At 40.6% G+C, this 23,467-nt stretch overlaps 2 protein-coding genes across 3 annotated transcripts in view; both read left to right on the forward strand.

Moving 5' to 3' along the window:
* Positions 1-1,130: 1,130 nt before the first annotated feature.
* The window catches only part of DUSP19 (dual specificity phosphatase 19), a 538,714-nt gene continuing 516,377 nt past the window's right edge, over positions 1,131-23,467 (forward strand). Inside the window, exons 1-4 of one of the 2 annotated variants that reach the window (XR_007507666.1) lie at positions 1,131-1,425; positions 1,640-1,686; positions 2,678-2,830; positions 7,369-7,657. Coding sequence is in view for 1 of the 2 variants with exons in the window: in XM_049814087.1 (XP_049670044.1) it covers positions 1,200-1,425; positions 1,640-1,686; positions 2,678-2,830; positions 7,369-7,590 (648 nt within the window). In the remaining variant the exon portion in view is untranslated. Of the gene's footprint in view, positions 1,426-1,639; positions 1,687-2,677; positions 2,831-7,368; positions 7,717-23,467 lie in introns of those variants that run through there. The other variant, XM_049814087.1, reaches the window with a different exon arrangement.
* NUP35 (nucleoporin 35) lies at positions 9,641-21,670 on the forward strand. Its single transcript, XM_049814056.1, has 9 exons — positions 9,641-9,900; positions 10,755-10,925; positions 12,862-12,989; positions 14,679-14,739; positions 15,551-15,692; positions 16,086-16,155; positions 16,246-16,374; positions 18,440-18,595; positions 18,955-21,670. The coding sequence occupies exons 1-9, from the start codon at positions 9,882-9,884 to the stop codon at positions 19,030-19,032; spliced, it is 954 nt and encodes a 317-aa protein (XP_049670013.1). The 5' UTR covers positions 9,641-9,881; the 3' UTR covers positions 19,033-21,670.

The following is a 23,467-nucleotide window of genomic DNA, read 5'->3' on the forward strand; positions in this document are numbered from 1 at the left end:
GCTGCATTCTAGGGAAGTATCAGAAGGATCTTTTCAAATTTGTCATATCCTGCCAGCATAGGTTTGAGGAGTATTATAACATTGGAGTGGAAGTACTGTAGCAGCACATGCTTATTTGACAAACCAGCATGGAAGATTGTTAAAAAAACCCCAAAATGTATTTCTGGCACAATTTAAGTGAACAGTATTATCATTTAACTTCAGAAACAAAAATTTAAATAATTTCACATACTTACACACTAGCTGTGTAACACTACAAATAACACTTCATAGAAAATACATGAAAACATGGACATTAGGTGGCTTTGGAATAGGGGAAAAACAGCTTCACCTTGCCTCCCTTCTTATTTTGCCTTTTTGGTGAACCTAAGCAGCTAATTTTGTTTAGCCTTTGGTTACTAGCCCAATGACTCTGGCTGTTGGGGGCAGGGGGCGGGGATATTTAAATCTAATATTTTCCATTTAACTGATTACAATATGTTGCCACACTTCCCATAAAGCAAGTCCCAATTACAGTCAGACAGGCATTGCTGCATGATTTGTTTTTCAGAACAGCAGCACTTAGTTCAAGAACGGGCATTTTCAATTGAAAGGCTACTTTAATTACACTTGCTGCATTCTTCGCTGGCAGACCCAAACCCCACAAGTCAAAATAATAATAATAATAAAAAAAAATTAAAGAGAGAAAGTTCTAGGTGAACCCAAAACTTTCTCCCAGGCTTGTAAAGTACTAAAGAAAAAGCACTGGCAACTATTCTGCCACCGACCCCACCAAAGACCGGACCGCTCTCGGCTCTGCAGGGCGACCCGAAGGCCTCGCAGGGAGTTACTTCCCACACCGCGTCGTTCCGAGGGCTCGACGCAGCGGGTAGGGGGAGGCCGCTGTGCCCAGCCCCGGTAGCAGCCGGGCCGAGTCCACCTTCTCGCAACGGGATGAACCGCCACACCTCTCCTCACCCCTGAGAGGAGGCTTTATCGCGCGCCCCCGCGACTGCGCGCTGAGGCACCGCCCCCAGGGGGCCGGCAGCCAATGGGGACCCCCGCACTCAGCCAATGGTGGGTCGTCTGGCGCCGCGGCCGGAGGAAGGCGGCCGGAGGGGAGGGGCTGAGCCGAGCCCAGCCGAGCCGAGCCGAGCGGGGCCGGGGCCGGGTCCGGGGCGCCCGCCGTCAGTCGCGGGGCGAGCGGCGGTGCCCGGGCCATGCACTCCCTCGCCCAGGAGATCCGCAGCTTCTCCCGGGCCAACCTGCGGAAGCAGCGCACCCGCGTGACGACGCTGACCGGCAGGAGGATCATCGAGACGTGGCGCGGCGCCTGCCTGCAGGTGGAGGAGGAGGAGGAGGCGGCGCCCGGCGGCGGCGGCGGCTACGTGCAGGACCTCAGCGCCGACCTCCAGGTCGGCGTCGTGAAGCCCTGGTTGCTGCTGGGTGAGTGGGGCCGGGCGGCAGCCGAGCGCCTTCTCCCGCCTGGCCGGGGGTCGGCGGAGGGAGTGGGGGGCGCCGTGCGCGTCGCCGCTGCCCGAAGGGCCGGCGCTCGGTGGCGGTAGCGGGTCCCGGAGCTCGCCGGAGCGGCGGAGCTGAGGGCGCGGTGCTGCCTGCTGGGAAGGGGTTCAGCGTGGCAAGCGGCTGGCTTTCTCTTCAGGGTCGCAGGATGCTGCTCACGATCTCGAGACGATGAAAAAGTACAAGGTAAGGTGGCGCGGAAGTAAAAATGCATCTCGCTTAGGGCTTGCTAGTGGGTTTCTTTTTGAACTTAAAAAGTCCAAAAGAGTCTCAAGTAACGTGAAGGAAAAACTGTGTTACATTTGCGCTTTTAAAAGGCTGCTCGGTTTGCAGACGGATGGACACCTGCGCGCTTCACAAGAAGCTGAAATACTTCGCTGCAAGACTAATGATTGTGTCGTGCCGTTTTCTGGAACGGATTCCTGCATGCGTTGCGGTTTCAGATGCTAAGCAGCATCAGGCCTACTTGCCTGATGGGGATTGATGGAAAACAAAGCAGCGGCTCTAAGTCTGTCCCGAACTTTGGTCTTTTTACTCTTCTCTGTTACAGTAATGGGGTGATAAGGCCTTCGGACAGTGGTGCTTCTGCAGGACAGGGAGTGCACCAGTCTGGCATCTGGTGCCATCTAAATGTCACTTCACTGTAAGTTAAAACAACCCACGACCTGGCTGTAGCCTGAACAGGACAAAGATGGCAGGATGCCAGAGGTGGTCTTGCCTGCCAAGTGCAGGTATAGTTTACTTTGAAATCCTTCTGCTCCAGTAAATGGTACTGGTAGCTTAGTAGAAGGAACATTACGCTGATGGGTTAGGGCAGGCTTGAAGTTTTGGGGATTCATGGGTGGCCTGTGCTCTCATTCCTATTGCTTCTGCTTTCGATCTGCGCTGACAACTCCCTTTTCGGTTGAAAATCCTTACTTCAGTCTGTGTTTGGCTGAACACAGATCCTTTCATTTCCTCTCAAAAGAAGAAAACTGAAATTTATCACAGTGTATTTTAACATGCTGTAAAATCTTGCTTGGAGAAAAGCACACCATAGATAGCATATGTATGTAAAACTGAACAACGCAGTTGTGTAAGTTACAATCTGTATACCCCTAAAGAAAAATTCACCTTTGCTACTGCTGATTTTGCTTGCTGTCTTCAGAAAATGCCTTTTTTTTTTTTTTGGACTTAGGTTACTCATGTTCTAAATGTGGCATACGGAGTCCAAAATGTCTTCCTCAATGAATTTATATACAAGACCATTTCTATTCTGGACGTCCCAGAAACTGATATTACCTCGTATTTTCCAGAATGCTTTGAGTTTATTGAGAAAGCCAAGATCCAGGTACAGTATATCAATAATTAATGCTAGCAGTTATCCTGTTTAGATTATTTATTACCCTATTGTCGTGGTTTAACTCCAGCCAGCAACTAAGTACCACGCAGCCGCTCACTCACTTCCCCCATCCAGTGGGATGGGGGAGGAAATCGGGAAAAAATGTAAAACTTCTGGGCTGAGATAAGAACGGTTTAATAGAGCAGAAAAGAAGAAACTATAATGATAATGATAACACTAATAAAATGACAACAGTAGTAATAAAAGGATTGGAATGTACAAATGATGCACAGGGCAATAGCTCACCACCCGCCGACCGACACCCCGCCAGTCCCCGAGCAGCGATTCCCTGCCCCCCCCCCCCCCCCCCCCCACTTCCCAGTTCCTAAACTCGATGGGACGTCCCATGGTATGGAATACACCGTTGGCCAGTTTGGGTCAGGTGCCCTGGTTGTGTCCTGTGCCAACTTCTTGTGCCCTGGCTGGGCATGAGAAGCTGAAAAACCCTTGACTATCGTCTAAACAATACTGAGCAACAACTGAAAACATCAGTGTTATCAACATTCTTCGCACGCTGAACTCAAAACACAGCACTGTACCAGCTACTAGGAAGACAGCTAGCTCTATCCCAGCTGAAACCAGGACACCTATGTTTTAGAGAAATGCTTCTTTAATACAGTTGGACCAGTGGCTGACTTTAGATAAAGAAATCCCATCCTAAGTCCAAGTCACTACATCTGACAGAGGGAAACTTTTTTACTTTCTATAATTTATCTATCAGGAATGTTGTTTTGAATTAGAAGAAAGCCTAACAGGGCTTTTACAGATCTGTGTGGTTTGTCAACAGCCATCCCGGTGCTTTTCCTTGGTCATCCATTGAAGATGCAGCACACTGAGCTGTGAATCCACATACAATTATGTACTAAGACTGTCAGAGAATGTGTTAGTAGTCTTGGAGCCAACCAGTGATTTAACGGCTAACAAAGTCCTGAAAAAGACATGACATAGGAAATAGGGTGAAGGGACTCCTTCTGGGGTTGCTTGGCAGACTTGTCTGTAACCAAGACCATCCCCGAGTCATATTTGTTAAATTCAGGCTTACTGTGTAATTTATGACAACCATTGCTTTGGTGTCAAAACTATGACTTGACGACCAAACCTTATTACATGTTATTCCACCATATCTACCATATTCATTATTTACGTAGATTGGGATAAAAGAAGATAATCTTGCCCCAGTTTCCTTTTTATCACACAATGTTCTTTCCTTCTCTCATTTATCATTTACAAGCTATGCGATACGCATTGTCACTTAATGACCTTTTCAAGGTTTCTAGTTACGGTTTCCACTCCATTTCTAAATGAGACTTGCCATTCATAACTGTGTAGTGTTGCTTTCTGCCTCTGGTGTTTATGTTCCAGTTACTGTTTTGTAAGCTAAGGAGTTCTCCTGAAAACTTTTACAGCAATATTAATAGTTTTCTAATGGGAGAGCTGGGTGAAAGAGCAGGTAATTGATGGAGTAGACGTTCTCCAGGATCAGTTCAGGAAGCATGTGATAGTACTATGCGGAGACAGATCTCCAGATGGTTTGAATCACTTTATTTGCTTTGTCAAAATAGTGTTAAAAGAGCTTATGATAAATTGTATCATCAAATGCTCTTCTGTTTAAGTAATCACAAAGAGATACTACTGTTTCATCCCCTAATGTGGGGGAGGGAGAGATGTTCACTGGTGAGAGAGCATGATATATGAGAAATATTACTAGAATGCGTTTGAATTAATGAAGGGCTATGACAACACTTGAATTTGAAAATGAAGTAAAGCCTGTGCTGTTCAGAAGGTCACTGCCAGCTGGTACTTGTAACAGGATTGACTTTTCTAAAACTGTAACTGCTCAAGTCTGTAGATACCATGGTACAAATTCTGATACCGATCAGAGCTCACCTTTTCTTCTAGGCTCCAAATTGGCAGGCAGATTTTCCATGACATGTGAAGTGACCCATGTCAGATCATAGTGCTATGAATGAGGGATTTTTAAAATCTTTTTGTTTAGTATCTAATTATAAAGCCTCTGAAAGCTTGTCTTTCCAGGGAGGAAATCTTAGCTCAGTCATGAACATCTCTCCTTATTGCTCCCTCTGTTCCTCCTGAAGAAAAAGCCCTGGCACCGCTGCAAAGTGAAGTGGATCCCTGAGGAACTTCATTAGTCTATGGCTCTTCACCAAAAGCTTTATGCTTCTTTGTCATTTCTTTCCTCAGTGAGGCTTTTTGCCCACTGTGTATATCCACTGTAAAATCACCTTTTCTCTTGGTGGCAGGTGATTTTGCTTCCCTCTGTATAAAGATTTTAAAAAAACAACTTTGTCTTGAGTCTTAGGAGGTTCTAGGAAGACCATGGACCATTTCTGGGTAGGCAAAGGTTAGGCTGTCAGGATCAGAGCAAGGAGTTCTTGCTAAATAGAGATTAATTTCTTATCTGCAGTCTGTTTCTCACTTCTATTCTGTATTCGTATCTAATACAAAATTAGTTAAGAATTACATGCCAAATTCATCTTTGTATAAAGAAACAACGGGGTTTAGCAAGGAAAGATACATGTTCTCAGTATTAAATTTGGTTTAATGTTATTGCCCATGTTCATTCCTGTTCAGTAATTTTCAGGTGCCACTGCTAGATATTGATCTCAATTGTAGTATGTTATGTCTGAAATAACTCCCATTAAATCAGTAAAAACTACTCCAGATCTACAGTGAATAGGCTTCAGGAATTGCTTCATTAGCAGTGGCGTAAATTTAATTTTTAATGTCATAATTTTAATGTCATTATTATAAAGGACATACTGAATTTACAGGTCACCACCGGCACTTCCTCGGGTAGTTGAAATACATGTGCAAGTCTCTTTCCACTCTGTAGTCTGTGTGATTGGGAAGCATGCCCCTGTGAATGTGAGAAAGGGAATGAAGATTATGATTTCCAGCAGACAATGCAAAGGGCACGTGATTTCCATCGCAAAAAAGGGTGGTATTGCTATTCATTGTGCTGGGATGCAGGAGCTTAGATTCAGTTCCTAGCTCTACCATAATCTTATTGTGTTAACTTGAGCAAGTCATTCTTCTAGCCTCAGCTTGGCATTTCTTCAACAAGGATAATAACACTCAATTTCATGCTTCTTTGTCTTACTATTTAAACTGGAAGATTTTTGGAGCAGGAACCATTTTCTGTTCTGTATGTTTATTAATATACCAGATAATTGCAACTCCCAGGTCTGTAATGTAAGCCATCAAGTTCCTGGAAAGGAACCCTGGTGTTTTATAAGGTCTTTTTTTCCTCTGGGTAAAATGCCCTTTGAATAATTTGTGCCTGTTAAGGGCAGACAGAGCAGGCTGTTTGTATCTAGAATATATTTGTTTAGCCTCAAGTATCGGAGCTCATTGTGTCATGTTTCAGTACCTTTATTCAGAATATGGAGTTGCTAGGTGTTGGGTTTGTTTTTTGTTTGTTTGGTTGGTTTTTTTGTTGTGTGTTGTGTTTTGGGTTTTTTTTGTGAAAGTGGCATTTGGCAGACAGTTTGGACTGAGCCTCTTCCAGGTCACAGTCTGACATACAAACATGACAACACGACGAAGCCTTGGCCTTGCAAACTTTGCCTAAGCCACGCTAGATTGTCTAGTTGTCTTTGTGTTAACTGACGCCCATTATTTCTTAAGGTAACTTGCAGTGTCTTTTTAAAGAGTCATTCAGGTGTCTCAAAGATTGTGTAGGAAATGTTGAAGTAGGACAAAACCATTAAAATTTTATAGATAATTCAAGCCTGAATTTAAACCCCAGGAGAAACATTTGTGAATTTATGGGAGGTTCAGTAGTTTTGGATTTTGCACCTTAGTCCCCAGTTAAGGGACCTTAGTTGTACCAGCGGTACCAGCTGCTCCAGTTGTACCAGCGGTGTGATGGTGAGGTAGAGATTTGCTGCAAATCACACAATATCTTTTCTGTTTTTTCTGGTCCTATGCATGATCCTGCTTACCCAGAATCATCACTGAAGAACTCCAGAGTACACAAGAACCGTGCAACTGGAACTACAAAATGTTCTAAAATCTGCCTCTGTGCCTAGCTGTTTGCTGCCTTGCTATGTTTTTAACCTGGTAACAAGATACAGTGAAGTTCCTTTCCATACTACAAATAAAATCTATTTTAAAATTGGCACCCAATTAGATCAGATATCTTAGTATCCCAGAGGTCTGTGATTTGTTTTTTACATCAGGGGTCTGCTGCAAGGTCTGGGGAAATGGACAGAAGAATGATTTTTAGTTCTAAGGTATGAATTAGGTTTGAAGTATTTGATAATTATAAAGTGGCTTTAGTTAGAAAAGTATTTAATTTGGGGCTTATATGTCTGTATTTGGAGTTACTTGTATGTGTAAATACTTGCTTTGAGCTCAGCAAGGAGCTTTTAATAAGTCTTAATAGATTTTTATATGAAGTTTCTAATACTTGTTGCTATCTACTTAATGAATATCCCAACTTATGTTTCATTTGTTTCTTGAAGGACGGTGTGGTACTGGTCCACTGTAATGCAGGAGTCTCCCGTGCAGCAGCAGTAGTCATTGGCTTTCTAATGAATTCAGAAAGACTAAGTTTTGCTAGAGCCTTTTCCTTGGTGAAAAATGCAAGGCCTGTGGCTTGTCCAAATCCTGGCTTCATGGAGCAGCTTCACAAGTACCAAGAACAGAATGTAAAGGCAAATGGAAGCATAAATGATCATGACTAATCAAAAGGGAGAAGTGAAACAATCTGTTCTGACTAACCAGTAACAATGTTGGATGTACTTTAATCTTGTCATTTTACAGTCTTTCACATGTACATTTTAAAGACTTTTTTTTTCTTACCCCCCTTTGACCCCTTTTTTCCCCCAGCATGTAGTCTAAAGGCCAAATGGTATTCCACTGATTTCAGAGATGATTTTGCCCAAGAACAAGCTCTTCCTAGAGTGCTTCTAAAAATATAAAGTTCAAATTTCCTTGAAATATTAGAAAAAAACAGAATGATGTTTTTTTATTGAACCATCAGAAAAAATGCAGGCAATAGAGAAAGGAAATAAAATAACTGAGAAAAGTTGCCCTGTTTAATACAAAACTGAATCTATGCATTCTAGTTGGTTATAAAATCTAGACAATAAAATTTTCATATAATAACATACCTTGCTATTGGATTTTAAATTTATATTGCAACTAAGGAGGATTTTATTGAATTTTGTGGGCTAGCCAGCTATTAAATGTTTTTCAAAATTAAAACAGATGGTCTTTTGAGGATGCTCAAAATGTATAGGATGCTTTAATGCTTCATGTCTTCCTACTGTTTCTCATCAAGGAGTGATTTGAAGTGCACTAACATGGTGTTTTCAAAGTGTTGGAACCAGGCTATCAGGAGTTTTTGTAGATAATTTGGCGGATATATGAAAAATGCTTATAATAAGCTATCTCTGACTAACTGCTACTGCCTTTTCTTTGCATTTGGTCATCATTTGCTGTCCTCTCACTCCATTCCACATCATGTATAAAGAACAGACATCATAGGATAGGTAACTTTGACCCTCCTGACAGATCTCGGGCTGGAATTACTGTCTTAAGATGGCATGTTTAAAAAAAAAAAAAAAGTAAAAGATTTTAATAGTATTTTTTTGTGGCCTTCATGTTAGCTCTAAATGGTTTGATATATTAATATACAATAAAATAAAAAGAACACTATGTTTGGATAAATTTTGTGCTGAAGTGATTTGAAAGGTTTGGTTTCAAGAACTGATGCAGTATTCTCTCCTCGTACCACTAGTTTGAACCATAGTGTGTCATTGTGTATGAACTACACTGTGTCTTGTTCTCAATATTAATTGCTCATGCTAAATGCTAATGCAAGGTTTAGGTTAGCCCTAGGCCTCCCGCATCTGATTGCTATTCTGTGGTCATCGTTTCTGTTAAAGAATTCTCAGTTATGGGTTTCTCTAGGTTTGCTTTATTAACAACTCAGAGTTGGGGCCACCACCGCAGTGAATGGCAACCCACAAAATTTTCTCTCAATTTTATATACCCTTTAGGTAGTTTATAATCTCAGTCCAAAGTCTTTGTAATTTTCCAGTTGATCTGGGTTCCCATGTCGTTATCACTCATCATCATCTTATTTCATCAATTCTTGTCTCGTTCTGTCCGGTCATCAGCTTGTGGTTTTCGAAGTCCGTCTTGGGTCAGTCATCTTCTCGTCCCCTTTACCTTGACATCTCATACCTACACAATTCTGAGAAAACCTCTCTGGTTGTTTCATTAACTATTTCGCATTTACCTTTGTAAGCTCTACATATTTTAACCACTCCCCAGCTAAGCACCTCTGTCTTGCTGATTTTTCATCTTTTGTTTGATCTGTCTCTACTGATTAGCTGGACTGGGTTTTAATCTGGTCCTGGATTGGGGCTATACCGGGGGGCAGGCTGAAAATGCTGTTCATGGCCTGTTGAGCAGCTCTGTTGCCATTAATAACCTTAACTCATTCTATATTAATTTCTAACAGCCTTATAGTCCTAAATTTTCTAAAATCTACAGTTTCCCCATTTCCACGGGGGAACGGGTCACTGCATTTCCATTTCATATGTGGGTGGCTGTGTGTGCTGTCAGCCTGGGAAATGACTGACAGGCTTGTGCCTGGTGAGTAAGCTTTCCCACTTCACCTCAGCTGCAGGTCCATGAATTCTTAGCCCACAGAAATAGTCCAGGACAAGCATTTGTAACGATAACTATGGTTCTTTAAGTCGTGTGTGTGTCAGGTAGGCGGTTCGGGGCAGAGGCCCGGCGGCCGCGCCCCTCCACGCTGAGGTAACACCTGCCCCACGGCGTGGGGGCGGGCCGCGCGGGGACGTCACCCTCCCCTCCCCTCCCGGCCAGGGCCCCTTCACAAGATGGCGGGAGGGCGGGTCGGAAGTGACGGCGTGAGGAAGTTCCGTCCCGTTTGAAAGCGCCCGGCGGAGCTGTTGCTGGCCTTTTCCCGCCGCCCGGGGCCGACGTGGTTGCCCTCGCCATGGAGCCGCAGACCGCAGGTAAGCCGGGCCGCGGGGCCGCCCCCGCTCCCCCCTTCCCGGCCTCATAGCTCCCTTCGGTTTTGCCGGGCGCCGCTTCGCCCCGCGCGCGCCGTTCCGTGCGGCGGTTGGGCGCGTGCGGGGGCCGTGGGGCGGCGCGAGGCGCCTCAGAGGTCGCTGCTGTCTGGCTCTTCCCCTCCCGGCGTTGCCCGCGCTCCTCTGGGCTGCTGAGGGGATTGGGGCTGGGGCCGGTCCCTTGTTCCAGGCGGCTTACGTGTCGGGGGCAGTCCGGCGGCCGCCGGGCTCGAGTGGGTGATGGGAGATTTCGCTGGGATAAGCGCCTCCCTCTGCGGTTAAACCAAGCAGCCGCCGCGCTGGCGCTCCGTGATTGAAGATCCGTCCCTGAGGCACCCCGGAACCCCAGGGTGGCTCAGGGGTGTGGCGGGCCTGGCTGGGGCGGTAGGGCCGCGGGGAAGCCGCGATGTGGCTAGCGAGAGCCCGCGGTGCTCCGACGGAGCACGTTCCCCTTGGCTGGGGCGCGGAACCAGCCGGCTGGGGAGGGGAATCTAGCCTTGGCTTGATTGCTTTTATGCAAGACGCGCCTTTAGAACAACCCCAAAACTGTGATTACCTTCAAGATCAGAAATGGGGCCATAAGCAAAGTAGCATGTTTTAAGAACGAAGTCTCAGCGTGGCAGCTCTTGTAGTTGCAAAAACCACAAGATTATGATAAACTTTGCGTATTTGGAAAAGAAATTATTAGAACCATCTTAGTCACTTCTTGCATATTGTTTTACGTCTATTTAATAGAACCACTACTTAGGCAATGGAAAAGGCTTCTTCCATGTTGCTAAATTTTGTTTTCATTGACACAGGAGCAGAGCCCATGACTCTTGGCTCCCCGACATCTCCAAAACCAGGAGCTAGTGCTCAGTTTCTTCCTGGATTCTTGATGGGCGATTTACCTGCGCCAGTGACTCCGCAACCACGCCCTTTAAGCGGCCCTTCAGTTGGTGTAATGGAAATGAGGTCTCCACTACTTGCAGGTCAGAATTCGTGAAATGATGAAAAACTGACCTGAAAGTAAAGATTTGGTTTGTCTTATTGCTCTACATGGCTACTTGAATTCTTGTAGTTTTATAACTTTCTGAAAATGAACTCAACTCATTGAATAAATGGTGAGCTCAAATGTATTCAGTGGAGTTTAGCTAAATTGCTCAAAGTAGACTTAAGTTTAATGAAAGTTTTAAACATGGCAGTTTGGGTACCGGGAAAGGTTGCTTTTACAGGGCAAGTAATATGAACCTCTCCTAATGTAAAATCAGTTTATACAGCTCTTTACAAGTCAATTGCATATACAGCTATCAATGTTTCCTCTTTAAAACAGAGACGTCTGCTGGCAAGCTAAATGCAGCTTGTGCAAGCTGCTGATTTCTTTGCAATGAATTCTAATAAGTCACTTTATAGATTGTCAGACTTCTAAAAACTAAGCAATACTTCTTAACTAGTATCTAGTGGTTGTATTTACCATCTTAATGTCTGCTGTAATTGGGCTTGAGTAGTGACTTTCCTAGCTGTAAATGCTCATCTCTTTCCAACCACCTAACTGATTCGACTAGAAGTCGTCCTTACCTATGTTTCTAAGATGGTGGTATTATATGTCTCTTCTCTGAAAAGTGTGAGCGAGTAGTTAACAGCTTCATTGATTTATTTCATGTCATGGGTGATCTTGGCTTTTGTATTAAATCAGTTGGCTTAATGTGAATATCTGTTGGTGTTAGTAATTTTGAAAGAGAAATTAAGGATTAAAGTACTGCAAGATAATTTTAGATATTCTTTTCTTTCAATTTCAAGCAGAATTGGACTTGATGATCCTTATGGGTCCCTTCCAACTTGAGTTATTCTATGATTGGTGGTCTCTGTCTCCTGCTTCTTGCTCTTGTCTGTCCCCACCACTTACAAACCTCTTAGGAAAATATTTATGAAATTGAAAATAGTCATGTGAATTTCACTTAATTGTTTTCAAAAGGGTTTATTACAGCCTCAGAGTATCAATTTTGGAAAAGGGGTAACTAGTAAGATACTAACACAGGCCTCCCAAAATGAGTGGTAAAGTATATCCCTTAAACTGAAAACCGTAATGGGAGAGTGCTTTATATAATAGACTGTAACGTTCTTGGATGTGTTAAACAGTTCAGAGAGGAGTTTTGAAGCTCAGAATTTAGGATTGAAAAGTACTTTGGAAAAGCTTAATTTAAGTTGAACTGCTTCCCCCCCATGCCCACCCCCCACCCCTGCTGAGGTAAACCCACACAAAGTGTTCAGAGATATGTCAAGGTCTTTCAGTGAATTTAATTCTCTGTTATACTGGAAGTCCCAAAGTTTACAAAAAAACAGAGCATCTGGCTTGACTTCATCTTGTCTAAATGCAAGCTAGTAGTGTCTGCTCTCAAGAGCTTACATTTTTATTCAATATGAAATTACATGGGAGGGAAGGGAATTTGGATGGTGGGAATGTGACAGCATGTGCAATGTCTGTGTGCATTTTGGTGTGGTTCTTTAGCGTGTAGAATGTCTCAAATCTTAAAAACCTTGCTTTTGCATCTCTGCTACAGGGAAGTTAGTCTCTGAAACAATTAAAATACGTTACTAACCTGCCTTTAAAATAGGAAGATGTAGCTGTGCTCAGAACTTCATAAAAAAGAACAAGTGTGTGTCAGTAGTGAATATACTGGGATTATAAAAGGTCTAAAAGTTTTAGATGGTACTTGTGTAAGGAGGTAGTTTCTGACACGTATATGATATTCTTACATAGAACATTGAAACCTGAGCAGTTTGGTAGGCCAAATGGTTTTGCAAACCCTCAGTGAAACAATCAACGTCTTTTATGGCTGAATTTATGGTTGAAGTTTCAAGAACAAGTGGCAGTGGAGTAAAGTTACAAGTTTTCTCATGCTTTTTCTTTGTTTCTTTTAATTGTAGGAGGATCTCCCCCACAACCAGTAGTCCCTACACATAAAGATAAAAGTGGTGCTCCACCAGTTAGGAGCATATATGATGAATTATCTAGTCCAGGACTTGGATCAACGCCTCTAACCTCAAGACGACCAGTAAGTGGCTTAGGTACTGGCCTATTCTTAGCAGAAGATGTGAGGTAGTTTACTGCTTCAGTGAATTCTTTAACTCAGTTATATGAACTGTTCAGATCATGCTGTTGCTTACTCTGGGTGTTTGGTGTGCCTGTGTAGTCTAAATGAGAGCTCCAGTCATGGAGCTATCTTCTGTTGTTACTGATTTTTGATACTGTAGAGAATGAAAAATGCAAATCATGCCTCTGCTATGCTTTGTACGTGACAGATGTAGACCTGTTGTGGCTTTTCACCTTGTTGTAAATTTATTGGGCTATTGATTGCCAGAAAAGTCCAGATACATGTTATCTTTTCTTTTAGTGGGCAATAGAGGCACTTACTGAAATAGAAGGAATTTTGTGCTGAGTACAATATAAAAATAAAAATTTGGGCAGAGAGGTGGGGTTAATTTTGAGAGTAACAGTAAAACTTCTAGAAGGTCATTCTAATAATCAAGTCCGCTACTTACCTCAAGTGAGCAGTCAAGCCTTAGTAGGTTCTTTTTCAGTGAACATGATCCTTTTGATGCAAGGAGAAGGCCTTTCACTGAATGAGCAGTCTTTTGAGTGTTGCCTCCTGAAAAGTTTATCCTGAAAGTTCAAGTTTTCTGTGCTTCACAGAATCCAATACTGTCTTAAAGGACTGGATATTTAAAAACCAAAACAAACAAAACCACCACCACCAGCAACAAAAATGGCAGCTGTCAGAAGGCATGTTACTAGGTCTACAGGTGCTCTAGTTTGTTTGATCTCGTATCTAAGAAATGCCATGATTCAGGCTAAAAATACACTAAAATTTTTTTTTATGTTGAAATCCTTCGTTGTTAACAAGAAAATAACTACTAGCTGCTAAAACTTCAGGTATACTTTCCTTCAGTGCAGCTGCACTAAGTAGTTGAGAGGGAAAGCAAGTCTAGTGATGAGGAATACAAATGATGGTTATGCTTCCATGATTTCTAAGCCCTTTAGACTGTGAAAATCAGAGGCTGGTAACTTCTGATGCTGGCATCTTTTCCAGCAGGATGCACATGAATGTGTGAATTACTATACTACAGCAATAATGAGATGCCTATTTTGAAAAAGTTAAAACTGTCAGGTTTCTGAGGATGGACACCTAAAGCTACTTAGTTTCACAAAGCATGTGTGATTTGTGTTAGGTAACAGATTTTTCAGTTCCTCTTGCCTAAAGCTCACCTTAAACCTAAATAAGCTTTCTTCTTGTATACTGGTAGCTCTTTTTTGTTAGATGACAAAAAACTGTAGACGGACCCTGAATCCTGTTGCTTGTGGTGGTTCCCTTCTGTAGTTTGCTCTACACTCCCATACTATCTCTGATACTTGCATTTAAGCCTCTGATCAGGGAAGTTAACTGCGTTCTCTTCTAAGGCTTAGTAATCTGCTGGAAATTCCAGGATGTAATAGTTGAGGTGTACTGGATGTCCTGGCTATCTGCTAGGCTGTGTGCTAGAATGTAAAAACATTGTCAATTAACTTTTCATTAGTAACTTTTAATAGTCTTGTATTAAATATACATGTAAATGTCAGTTCTTACTCTTAAAAGTTAGGAGTAACTTAGGGCAACAGTTGATATTCTTGCCTGATGCTTAAGTTACCTGAAAATGATCTCTTCTGGTACGTGAAGTGATTTGTTACTTTATGTATTTTAATATAGGCCAGCTTTTCTCTAACACAGAGTCCATTGGTTGGAACTATGCCATCAACTCCTGGAACAGGTAGATGTCCTGTGAAAATACATAATCTACTTCCTTACTGCTTTCCTTAATGCACAAATCATAGGATCACTTAGATTGGAAAGGACCTTCAAGACCAAGTCCGACCATCACCCACGCCCACTAAACCATGTTCTGAAGTGCCTTGTCCACATGCTTTATGAATACCTCCAGGGATGGTGACTCAACCACTTCCCTGGGCAGCCTGTTCCAATACCTGACAACCCTTTCAGTAAAGAAATTTTTCCTAATATCCAAAGATATCACTGTTCAAGCTACATCAACTCCTTGCTAATTTGTGAAGGAGTTGCATCTTCTATTTACTAGCTTTTCAAAAGGGATGCAGATGTGAATAGGAAATACTTTTCCACTCTGACTGAATTTCAGCCAACTTTAATTTTTCCTTATTCAAAATTTGTTGTTGAACTGAGCATGGAGGTGGTTGTACTTGAGTGAGACAGCTGAGATTGATGGGTCACCTTCCATCTTCATAAGGTTTCCTATCTTGTGTACGAACCTGTGGCTTCTTGCTAAGCCTAATTCCGCTTTCTTGTTCCTATTTGGCTTCTGTATTGAGCTTCTGGCGTTCAGAGGTCAAGGAAGAAGCTAGGTTGCTAGCCATAAAACGTACTAGCATGCTTGCAGACGTGAAGTTTAGATTGAGTTACTGTTTGTGTCTGCAAATAAATCTCCCATCAAACTCTTCCATGTACAAGTGAATGCTTGATATTGAATTTATTCTTTTACTGTAGGCTCTTAAGCTTATCTGTCTCGCAAAAGTAATTTGTTAAACAATGCCATTTCAATTCAACAGCCTCGAGTATGTTCAGTCCTGCAAGTATTGGGCAGCCTAGGAAGACTACTCTATCTCCTGCTCAGCTAGATCCTTTTTATACTCAGGGTGATTCCCTGACTTCAGAAGATCAACTTGATGACACATGGGTAACGGTATTTGGGTAAGTTGATTTCCAAAGTATTAGAAAAATCAGGGGTGAAGTCTTTGCTTCATATGGAAGGAAGTACTTGGATGTTGCTGTTGTCTGGCATTCCTTGGCTCTGCAGGAAATACAACTGTGATTAAAGCCAGGAAATGCGTATATTTTTGTGAAGCACCTTAACTTAAGCTACATGTTAATTTTTTCAAGTTGGAAAGGCAGCTTTCTACCTTTGAGGTGTGTGGTGAAGTAAAAATGCCTAGAAGATAATATTCCCCCAAGTCACTGCTTCTAAAATGGCATTAACACACTGGTCTCTTGGATTTCTAAAAAAACCTTCATCTGGTTGTATTTTAGCACCAGAATTCTTCAACTACTTGTTATAATTTTGGAGGTATTTTTCCTGTCTTTCAGATTTCCTCAAGCATCAGCTTCATATATTCTTCTACAGTTTGCTCAGTATGGAAACATATTAAAGCATGTGGTATGTCTTAGTTTGAGACTTATTTCTGAAAACATTCTGGCTCATTCTTTAAAAGGCTAAATTTCACAATTTTCATTTAATCTCATATAGATGTCCAACACAGGAAACTGGATGCATATTCGATACCAGTCTAAGCTTCAAGCCCGGAAAGCCTTAAGCAAAGATGGAAGAATTTTTGGTGAATCTATCATGATTGGTGTCAAGCCATGTATAGATAAAGTAAGTTAACAGCTGCTTTTATTTAAATATAAGGCATACTGCGTTTGGGCTTCCTCTTTATATTCACTGACCTCTTTAATTTTTTTCTTTATGAATTGCAAAGCATAGGTAGTTTGGTTATATAGGTATAGTCTATTATATCTTACCTGAGTTTTTCTTAAGTATTTGACAAGATTTCCTGCTGAGAAGGATCATTATGGGAAATCTCTGCACTCTTTGGAAGTTACAATGCACAGAATTATATTGCTGTACAAGATATGAATTGAAACCATAACATAAGAGCCAATTGAGATAGAAGAGCTTCTCAGACTGGAATCTGTAGTACTTTGTGGGGCTGTAGGAGGTATGTGATGGCAGATTAAGACTGTTGTTGCTCCTAATTGTCCCTCTTCTTTTATGTGACTATTTATCTGATTCTGGGTTTCAGTTTATCTTAGTACATCAGACTGAAAATTTGTTAGCAAGACAGTCCTGATCCTATTCTCCTATGTGCCCCCCCAAAACCATGTCCCTTTATTGTAAGTAGTGGTTGGGGTAGGCATGGCTATATTTCGGTCTAATTTTATCATGAGCTGCTGGTTTCTAGGCATTGATAATGTCCTGACCGTTAACTCTTGCAGTACTCTGCATTGGGTTCTGTACATTAGCTTAAGCAAATGACAGGCATTCTTTTATAGTTCACAGATTATTTTTTTGGTCTCCTCTAAGGATAAGTGATGCTCAAGAGTAATGTAAGCTTTCAAATGTAAACCCTTCTGAGAAGGCAGCCCTAGAAATTGAGCTTGCAATTTCTTCAATTTTTATCAGTTTGAAACATTTCTTATGCTGGTTAAAATTCAGAAACAAATGTACTTCAGTGCCCCTTTCCTCTGTGGGCTTCTGATGGTAGGGCTTCCAGTCTCTTCTTACCTTATTTACTGTTTTGGTGTCCAGTGTGTATCAATGACTTGCCTATAAGCTGAAACTCTAGAAGTAATGATCTAAGACATTTAATTGTCAGGCATCTGATCTTTGTTGCTTTTGAATTCTCATTATGTCTTTTGTGGATAGTGTCCACTTTCAAATATCAATAAGTAAACCCATAACATTAACCTGTAGAACTGGAGGCAAAAGATTTCTGGACACTAGTCCATTGAGGGTTTGGCATTAGGCTGTAAAACTCTTCCTTGCAATTGGAAACTAGATAGGATGGATATGACATCAATGCTTCGGCTTCTGATTGAAAAGTAGCAGTTAGTTCCATGGGTTCCCCTTGTGCTGAGCGGAGTCAGCTGCTACCCACACTGGACACCAATCCTATCCTGTATTTTGGATAGCTGCCTCCTGACGGATGCCCTTCTGAATTTCTGCTGTCCTTAGGCTGGTTGAATGTTGTGCTCCACTGAGTCTAAATGCAGTAAATTTGGTATCCCCAGGCTGGTTGTCATTTTCCACATTGTTTTCTCTGGGTTCTCGTGGAACTCGTGGTTCCCACCAAGTCACTTGCTGCCTCTTCCATTCTATATGTGTTCTCTTCTAAACATGAGCTTACAAAATCGAGTCTTCTGACTCCTTTTCTAGCACTTTGTAAGGGGACTGAGTGAAACTCCTTGGCAAATTGAATCTGAGCAAAAAGCTGCAAGTTTATGGTAAAGGCTTGGAGACTGTCCTGTATGGATCAGGTAAAATATTTTAGAAGTATTTAGAAAGAGGATGTTACACTACTTAGTTCAATTGGGCCTGGAAAAAGTTACTACTTGAAGTTTGTTGGAGGTCTTACAGATTATTTTCTCTATACTGTTTCAAACTTGGCTGACATTTAGTACATACAGTGAACAGATTACAAGCTTCCACTACTTTGCAATGGCATAACCCAACATAGAAATGAATGCAGTGAGGAAAATGCTTGGTGGTGGTGTGTACTTGTGTGCTCTGTGCTGACAGGCAATTTACCTGTGGTCTTTGCTAGCTTTGAGATGTGAACATATTTTATCAAACTCTTCTAGATAATAGATAATTACAGATAATAAAGGTTGAACTACTGCTTTTAAGTATTTGTTTACATTATATTAACCATCTTTTTAAGAGTGTGATGGAAAACTTTGAAAGGAGCTCTACATCCTCAGTTTCTTCAGTTTTCACTCCACCTACAAAAGGTGTCAGCACACCAGTACAACCTGCAAAGATTTCTACAATGAGACCTCTTGCAACAGCATATAAGGCTTCCACTAGTGACTATCAGGTATTTTAAAGGAAACATAAGTATGTGTTTTTTAATGCTATCTCACTTCAGTTACATGAGGCTGTACACACATTAACTTCAATGTGACCCTTGCCTTTATGTCTTGCTGTCATTTCTTTAAAGATGTGGTTCAAGTACAAACTCAGTCTGTTTAGTCCCCAAAATGATAATAAAAAATAATAAATTTATGACTTGTCACTTTTCCAGAGGTTAAGGGCTTGTTGTGAAAATCTTTCAAACGTATTTTGTCAAAATACAGTAGCACTTAGGAAAAGAAACCTGGTTAGTATAAAATGAATTAACTTTGTGTTGACTGATTCTCTTTATTTTCTCTCTTCCTCTTTCCCCCCACCTTCTAGGTGGTTTCTGACAGACAAACTCCTAGGAAAGATGAAAGTATTGTATCTAAAGCAATGGAATATGTGTTTGGCTGGTAATACACAAGAAGTAACACACTAAGTTGGTCAGGGTTTGAAATATGCTACTGGCATCTGTGGTTAGTTGTATAACTACTGGTGGCAGTATTTTAACTTACATCTCACCTGTTATGCCTTCAGTTAATTCAGCAGGTATGTAGCTTGCACTTTAAATGATGGCAATGTACACATGGTTTTAAAAACTCAGTAAGTGTAAATATAAGTGCTTTTTTTCCCATTTGTGCTCTGATTGCATGATTGTAGAGAAAATATCAGCACTGACTTTTCTTCTGTAATTACTTTCTGTGAATTACTACCCAATAAGTTGGAAATGTTTAAAATGGCAGCTTTATTTACTGATGCCTTTAATTTTATTGTTGGTGTTTTTTTCTGGAAAGATGATGGGCTACTTGCAGGAAGAACACTATGCACAGCTGGCTCCCAGAGACCGGGACTTTTCTTAGTATATGTGACTTTAATTTTTTTATTAGGATTCATTGCTGTTTTACAATTATCTCTGGCATCGTGTTCTAAATGTCATAACAACCTTTTAATTCTTTGTTTTAATAATAAAGCTAAATAAAGTTAAGTTTTTCATAGGTTGTTTTTTAAACAAGTATGAGTTCTGTTAGGAAAAACTATTCACAGTACTGTTGATTAAGTGTGATGCTGCCTGATGTTTATTAAAGTGTTATCAGCAGAGTAGATGCTGCTGATCTTTACTGAAGTAGTACCAACCAGCGCTAAAACTAACTAATGTTTAAATGTTGTCTCCATGGATATTTTGTAGCAGTGTGTACTTAACAGGTAGCAAACTAGTATTCTAAGCTATAAAATGTTGAGTTGAAGTAGCTGAATAGAAAAATGCAATGTATGAGTGGCCAGAGCTGCTTTCAAGATTTGTCTAAGAAATTTTGTCTAAGGTATTGGCTAAATGGTGATATTTTTTTAATTTTTTTTTTTAAATTGAACTTGCCCCTGCCTTGAAGTTTTCTTTTGGAGGTGAGCCTCTCAAGTAATCATGTGTGTCACGTAAGCTCATAGTCTTCGAGATAAAGGTCTCTTTCACCTGGGAAGAGAGCAATTTTGGGGGGAAATTACATGCAACTATTATTTATTTTTTTTATTTTGTGGCTGTGTTAGTGTGGGTCAATATCAGCATTTTAGTTTGGGTCAACAGTGTGTTGGTCAGGTGAATATCCAGTCATTCCATTTCCATGCTTTGCTTCACACTGCAGTGTGGTCTCAAACTTCTTCAGCTGCATTTCTCTGATGAAATTAGATTGAAAGGTTAGTCCAGGAGCATGCCTTATGTCCCTCAGATGCTAATGGGCATCCAGTTTACAGGGTTAAGCTAGAGGTAGTCCTGAGTAAAATCCCCAAAGCACGTAGTGAGAAGTCAGGTTTCTACATCACGGCACTTTGTGCTTCATTGTATGCTTTAGAATTAACCTACATGCAGGCAGATTCAGAGATTTTTGGGATGCATTTTACTGTATTTGCTGGCTGATGCTGTTGAAATGTTGGTTGCTACTCATCCATTTGCTGTTGATCAGAGGCAGCTGCTCAAACCTAATACCTAAATGTGTTTTCTCGGAATACATCTGGCTTTTTCTTGGTGAAAAAAATTTGTCATGCAGATGACTTCAGAAAGAAAATACATAGTTCAGCTAAATTTTTGTTTTGCTAGTTGCTTTGCAAATACACTTTTGGTGCGCTTCAGACTTGTAATGATGTATATGGGATTTAGTTTAGTGAAGCGATGAAGAATAAGATTAAACTCGGATCAAGTAAGTCTGAAGCTAAATACATAAGTTGGAGCCAAAGTCAGTAGTTTGGCTGACCTGTTTTACCAATAAGTACCAGATTTAAAACTCTTAAGTTGTGGTTTTTTTCCCAGTTGTTTACCTTAGTCTCTTGTTTCTCATAGCTTTAGGAATGATTTTACTAATAGGTCATTGCAGCTTCCTTAGAGTAAAAGCACATGGGAGCAGCAGATGTTGTTTACTTTGGTCTGAATGTAGTAAATAGGAGAAGAAAACTTAGAACACATAAATCTGTGTACTTCTGGACAGTGTAATTAAGAAATTATTTTTATATGGCTTCTGCTGGTAAAGACTGCTGGTAAGACTTACTATGTTGTCTTAGTGTTGAGTGCTAGTTAAACCCTGGTATCAATGGTTTGGGCTTACAAAATACAAGAACATTACAGTCCCACACTGCACAAACCACTGCACAGCTTTGTTGCAATGTGTTCCTGATAATATCATTCTTAATTATACAAGTATACAGGGGCCATGTGTGAAAGGGTAGAGGATATTGAGCAGTATATGCGTGAAGAATCTCTGAAACACTTGGAAGGTCTTCAAGTAAACCTTTTCAAGGCTAGCGACTGTTGTTGGGTAGCATTGCATTTAAAAATCCAATTCTTTCCATTTGTTAACTATGTACCTGCTGCTTTGCAATAAGGAAGGATTCTTCTCCAGCTGTGGTTAGATGTGATTTACATTAAAACCCAAGTTATGGACTTCAGCTAGTGGTGTGTAACATACTAATGAAACTCAGTTCTGGTTTCAGTTGTACAGTTTCTTGTAAGACTGTGGACTACATTTTTCATAGAATTATGGCTTTAGTTTAAAATAAAACTCGTCAATACTTATTTTTTGTTGTCTGCCTCCATCACAAGCATGTTACTCAGGGATCCAGTTCACTTCTCTTGGTATATGGAGCTGCACAGTTTTAAATTCTAGAAGGACTTGTATTGTTTCAATGGTAATTTCACTACAATTTTAACTTCTTTTTTGGTAAAGACTTTTATAACATGGAGACAGTATTTATTTTTGTCCTCTGTTTTTCTTCCAGCCTCTCCTCAATTTAGCTTTCTAGTAACTTTCAAAGTGAGTGATATTTATTTGGGTAATCCACATATATTTATGTACCAGAAAATGAAGGTCAAATGTTAGAGTATGTCATGTCTGCCTCTTATCTCAAGTTGTAGGCATCTACCTCCACCCTGTGGCTGTTCTTCAGAACTTTAATGAGAGGTTTAACTAATACTGAATGGAATATGATATCTTAATTATGCTTTTGTTAGTGCATAAACAATACTGTGAGAACGTAGCAGTGCTCAAATGTTTCTTAGATGAACTGTATTTGTAATAAAAGAAGAAAGGACAAAGATGAGTTTATTAAATATCTTAATTTGGGAGTAATTCAGATTTCTAAATGTTCCTTCAATGAAATGGTTCTTGAACTTTATTTAAAATCTTACCAGTATTCACTCATCTCCATTTTGAGATTGATAAATTGACCAAATGATATTTTAGCAGAATATACCACAATATCCATTTTGTGTGAACATAATTGCCTTTTTTCTGATAGGCTGAGTACATGTCTAAAAATACAAGGCTTGCATCAGTTTCCTTTAATTTGACTGTAGATGACTAGACCATGGATGAGTCTGCAAAAATGTACTGCTTAAATATGTTTAGAAGTTGTAAGCTGTTATGTTGTTGAGTGAAAACAAACCAAACTGGCTTACAAACAACTTGGAATTTAGAGTTGGTTTACTGAATTTCAGGCTGCAGGTGAGAAGGCTCTGGAATAAATATTCTAGATCTCTAGTAAACACATCAGTCCTCAGGCAACTCCATGGCTTTGTGGTAATGCCTTTTTCTAACTGTTTGGACAAGAGGTCCAAAGGTGTTCTTTTGATGTGGTGTGTCTCTCTAAGTATCAAAGTGCAAACAGTACTGACTGTCAAACTTCTGTTAGTTTTTATAAATTAGAGTTCAGCTGGTGAAGTTACCTTTAAAAAAGAATGCATAATTAATAACTTTGTAAAATGTGTTTGGCCTTCTATTAAGGAATCCTTTGACTCAAGTACATTTTTGTGTAATGCATATTAACTGTGCTTCTATCAACAAAGTAATATTTTCCACTTTTCTGCAAGTAGAACTCATGTTGAAATCAAGAGCATGTCTGAGAAGCTGTAAATTCTTATGTTCTGTATAATGTCATCAAATACCTTGATTCTTCTTCAAGTTCTTCAGTTTTGTAAGTGAGCTTTCAGCTTAAATAAAGAGTTTATTGCTGATGTAAGCAGCTGCAGTTAAAGTGACCCCAAAATTCTGGTCTGTGTAGATGAAGTGCTGGTTTTTGTTCATTACAGTCCTTTTGTGTGTGAAGTTGGAGACTTTTCTGATTAGAAGCAGCATGAAAGTAAGGAATTGCTCTGAACAATCATTGTTTTATTTTGCTCAATAGTTTATCACATCAGATTTTGGTATAGTTCACTGCAGAAATTGGTTTACAAACATTTCTTTCATTGTAGGGGTTAACAGAATTTTCAATATGAAAAATACAGAACTTTTTCAGTGATTTTTTTCCGTTCTATTGTGTATGTCAGCCACCTAATTAGCATCTTGTTTAGCTGCCTTTGGAGCCCTGTGTGTTC

The sequence above is a fragment of the Accipiter gentilis genome, chromosome 1 (assembly GCF_929443795.1).
Source record: "Accipiter gentilis chromosome 1, bAccGen1.1, whole genome shotgun sequence".
Taxonomy (NCBI): domain Eukaryota; kingdom Metazoa; phylum Chordata; class Aves; order Accipitriformes; family Accipitridae; genus Astur; species Astur gentilis.

Coding starts and splice junctions, on each gene's coding strand:
- NUP35 (XM_049814056.1), top strand. Junction 16,375..18,439: donor TCAAGCCATGTATAGATAAA/GTAAGTTAACAG, acceptor CATCTTTTTAAG/AGTGTGATGGAAAACTTTGA. Junction 18,596..18,954: donor CTTCCACTAGTGACTATCAG/GTATTTTAAAGG, acceptor CCCACCTTCTAG/GTGGTTTCTGACAGACAAAC.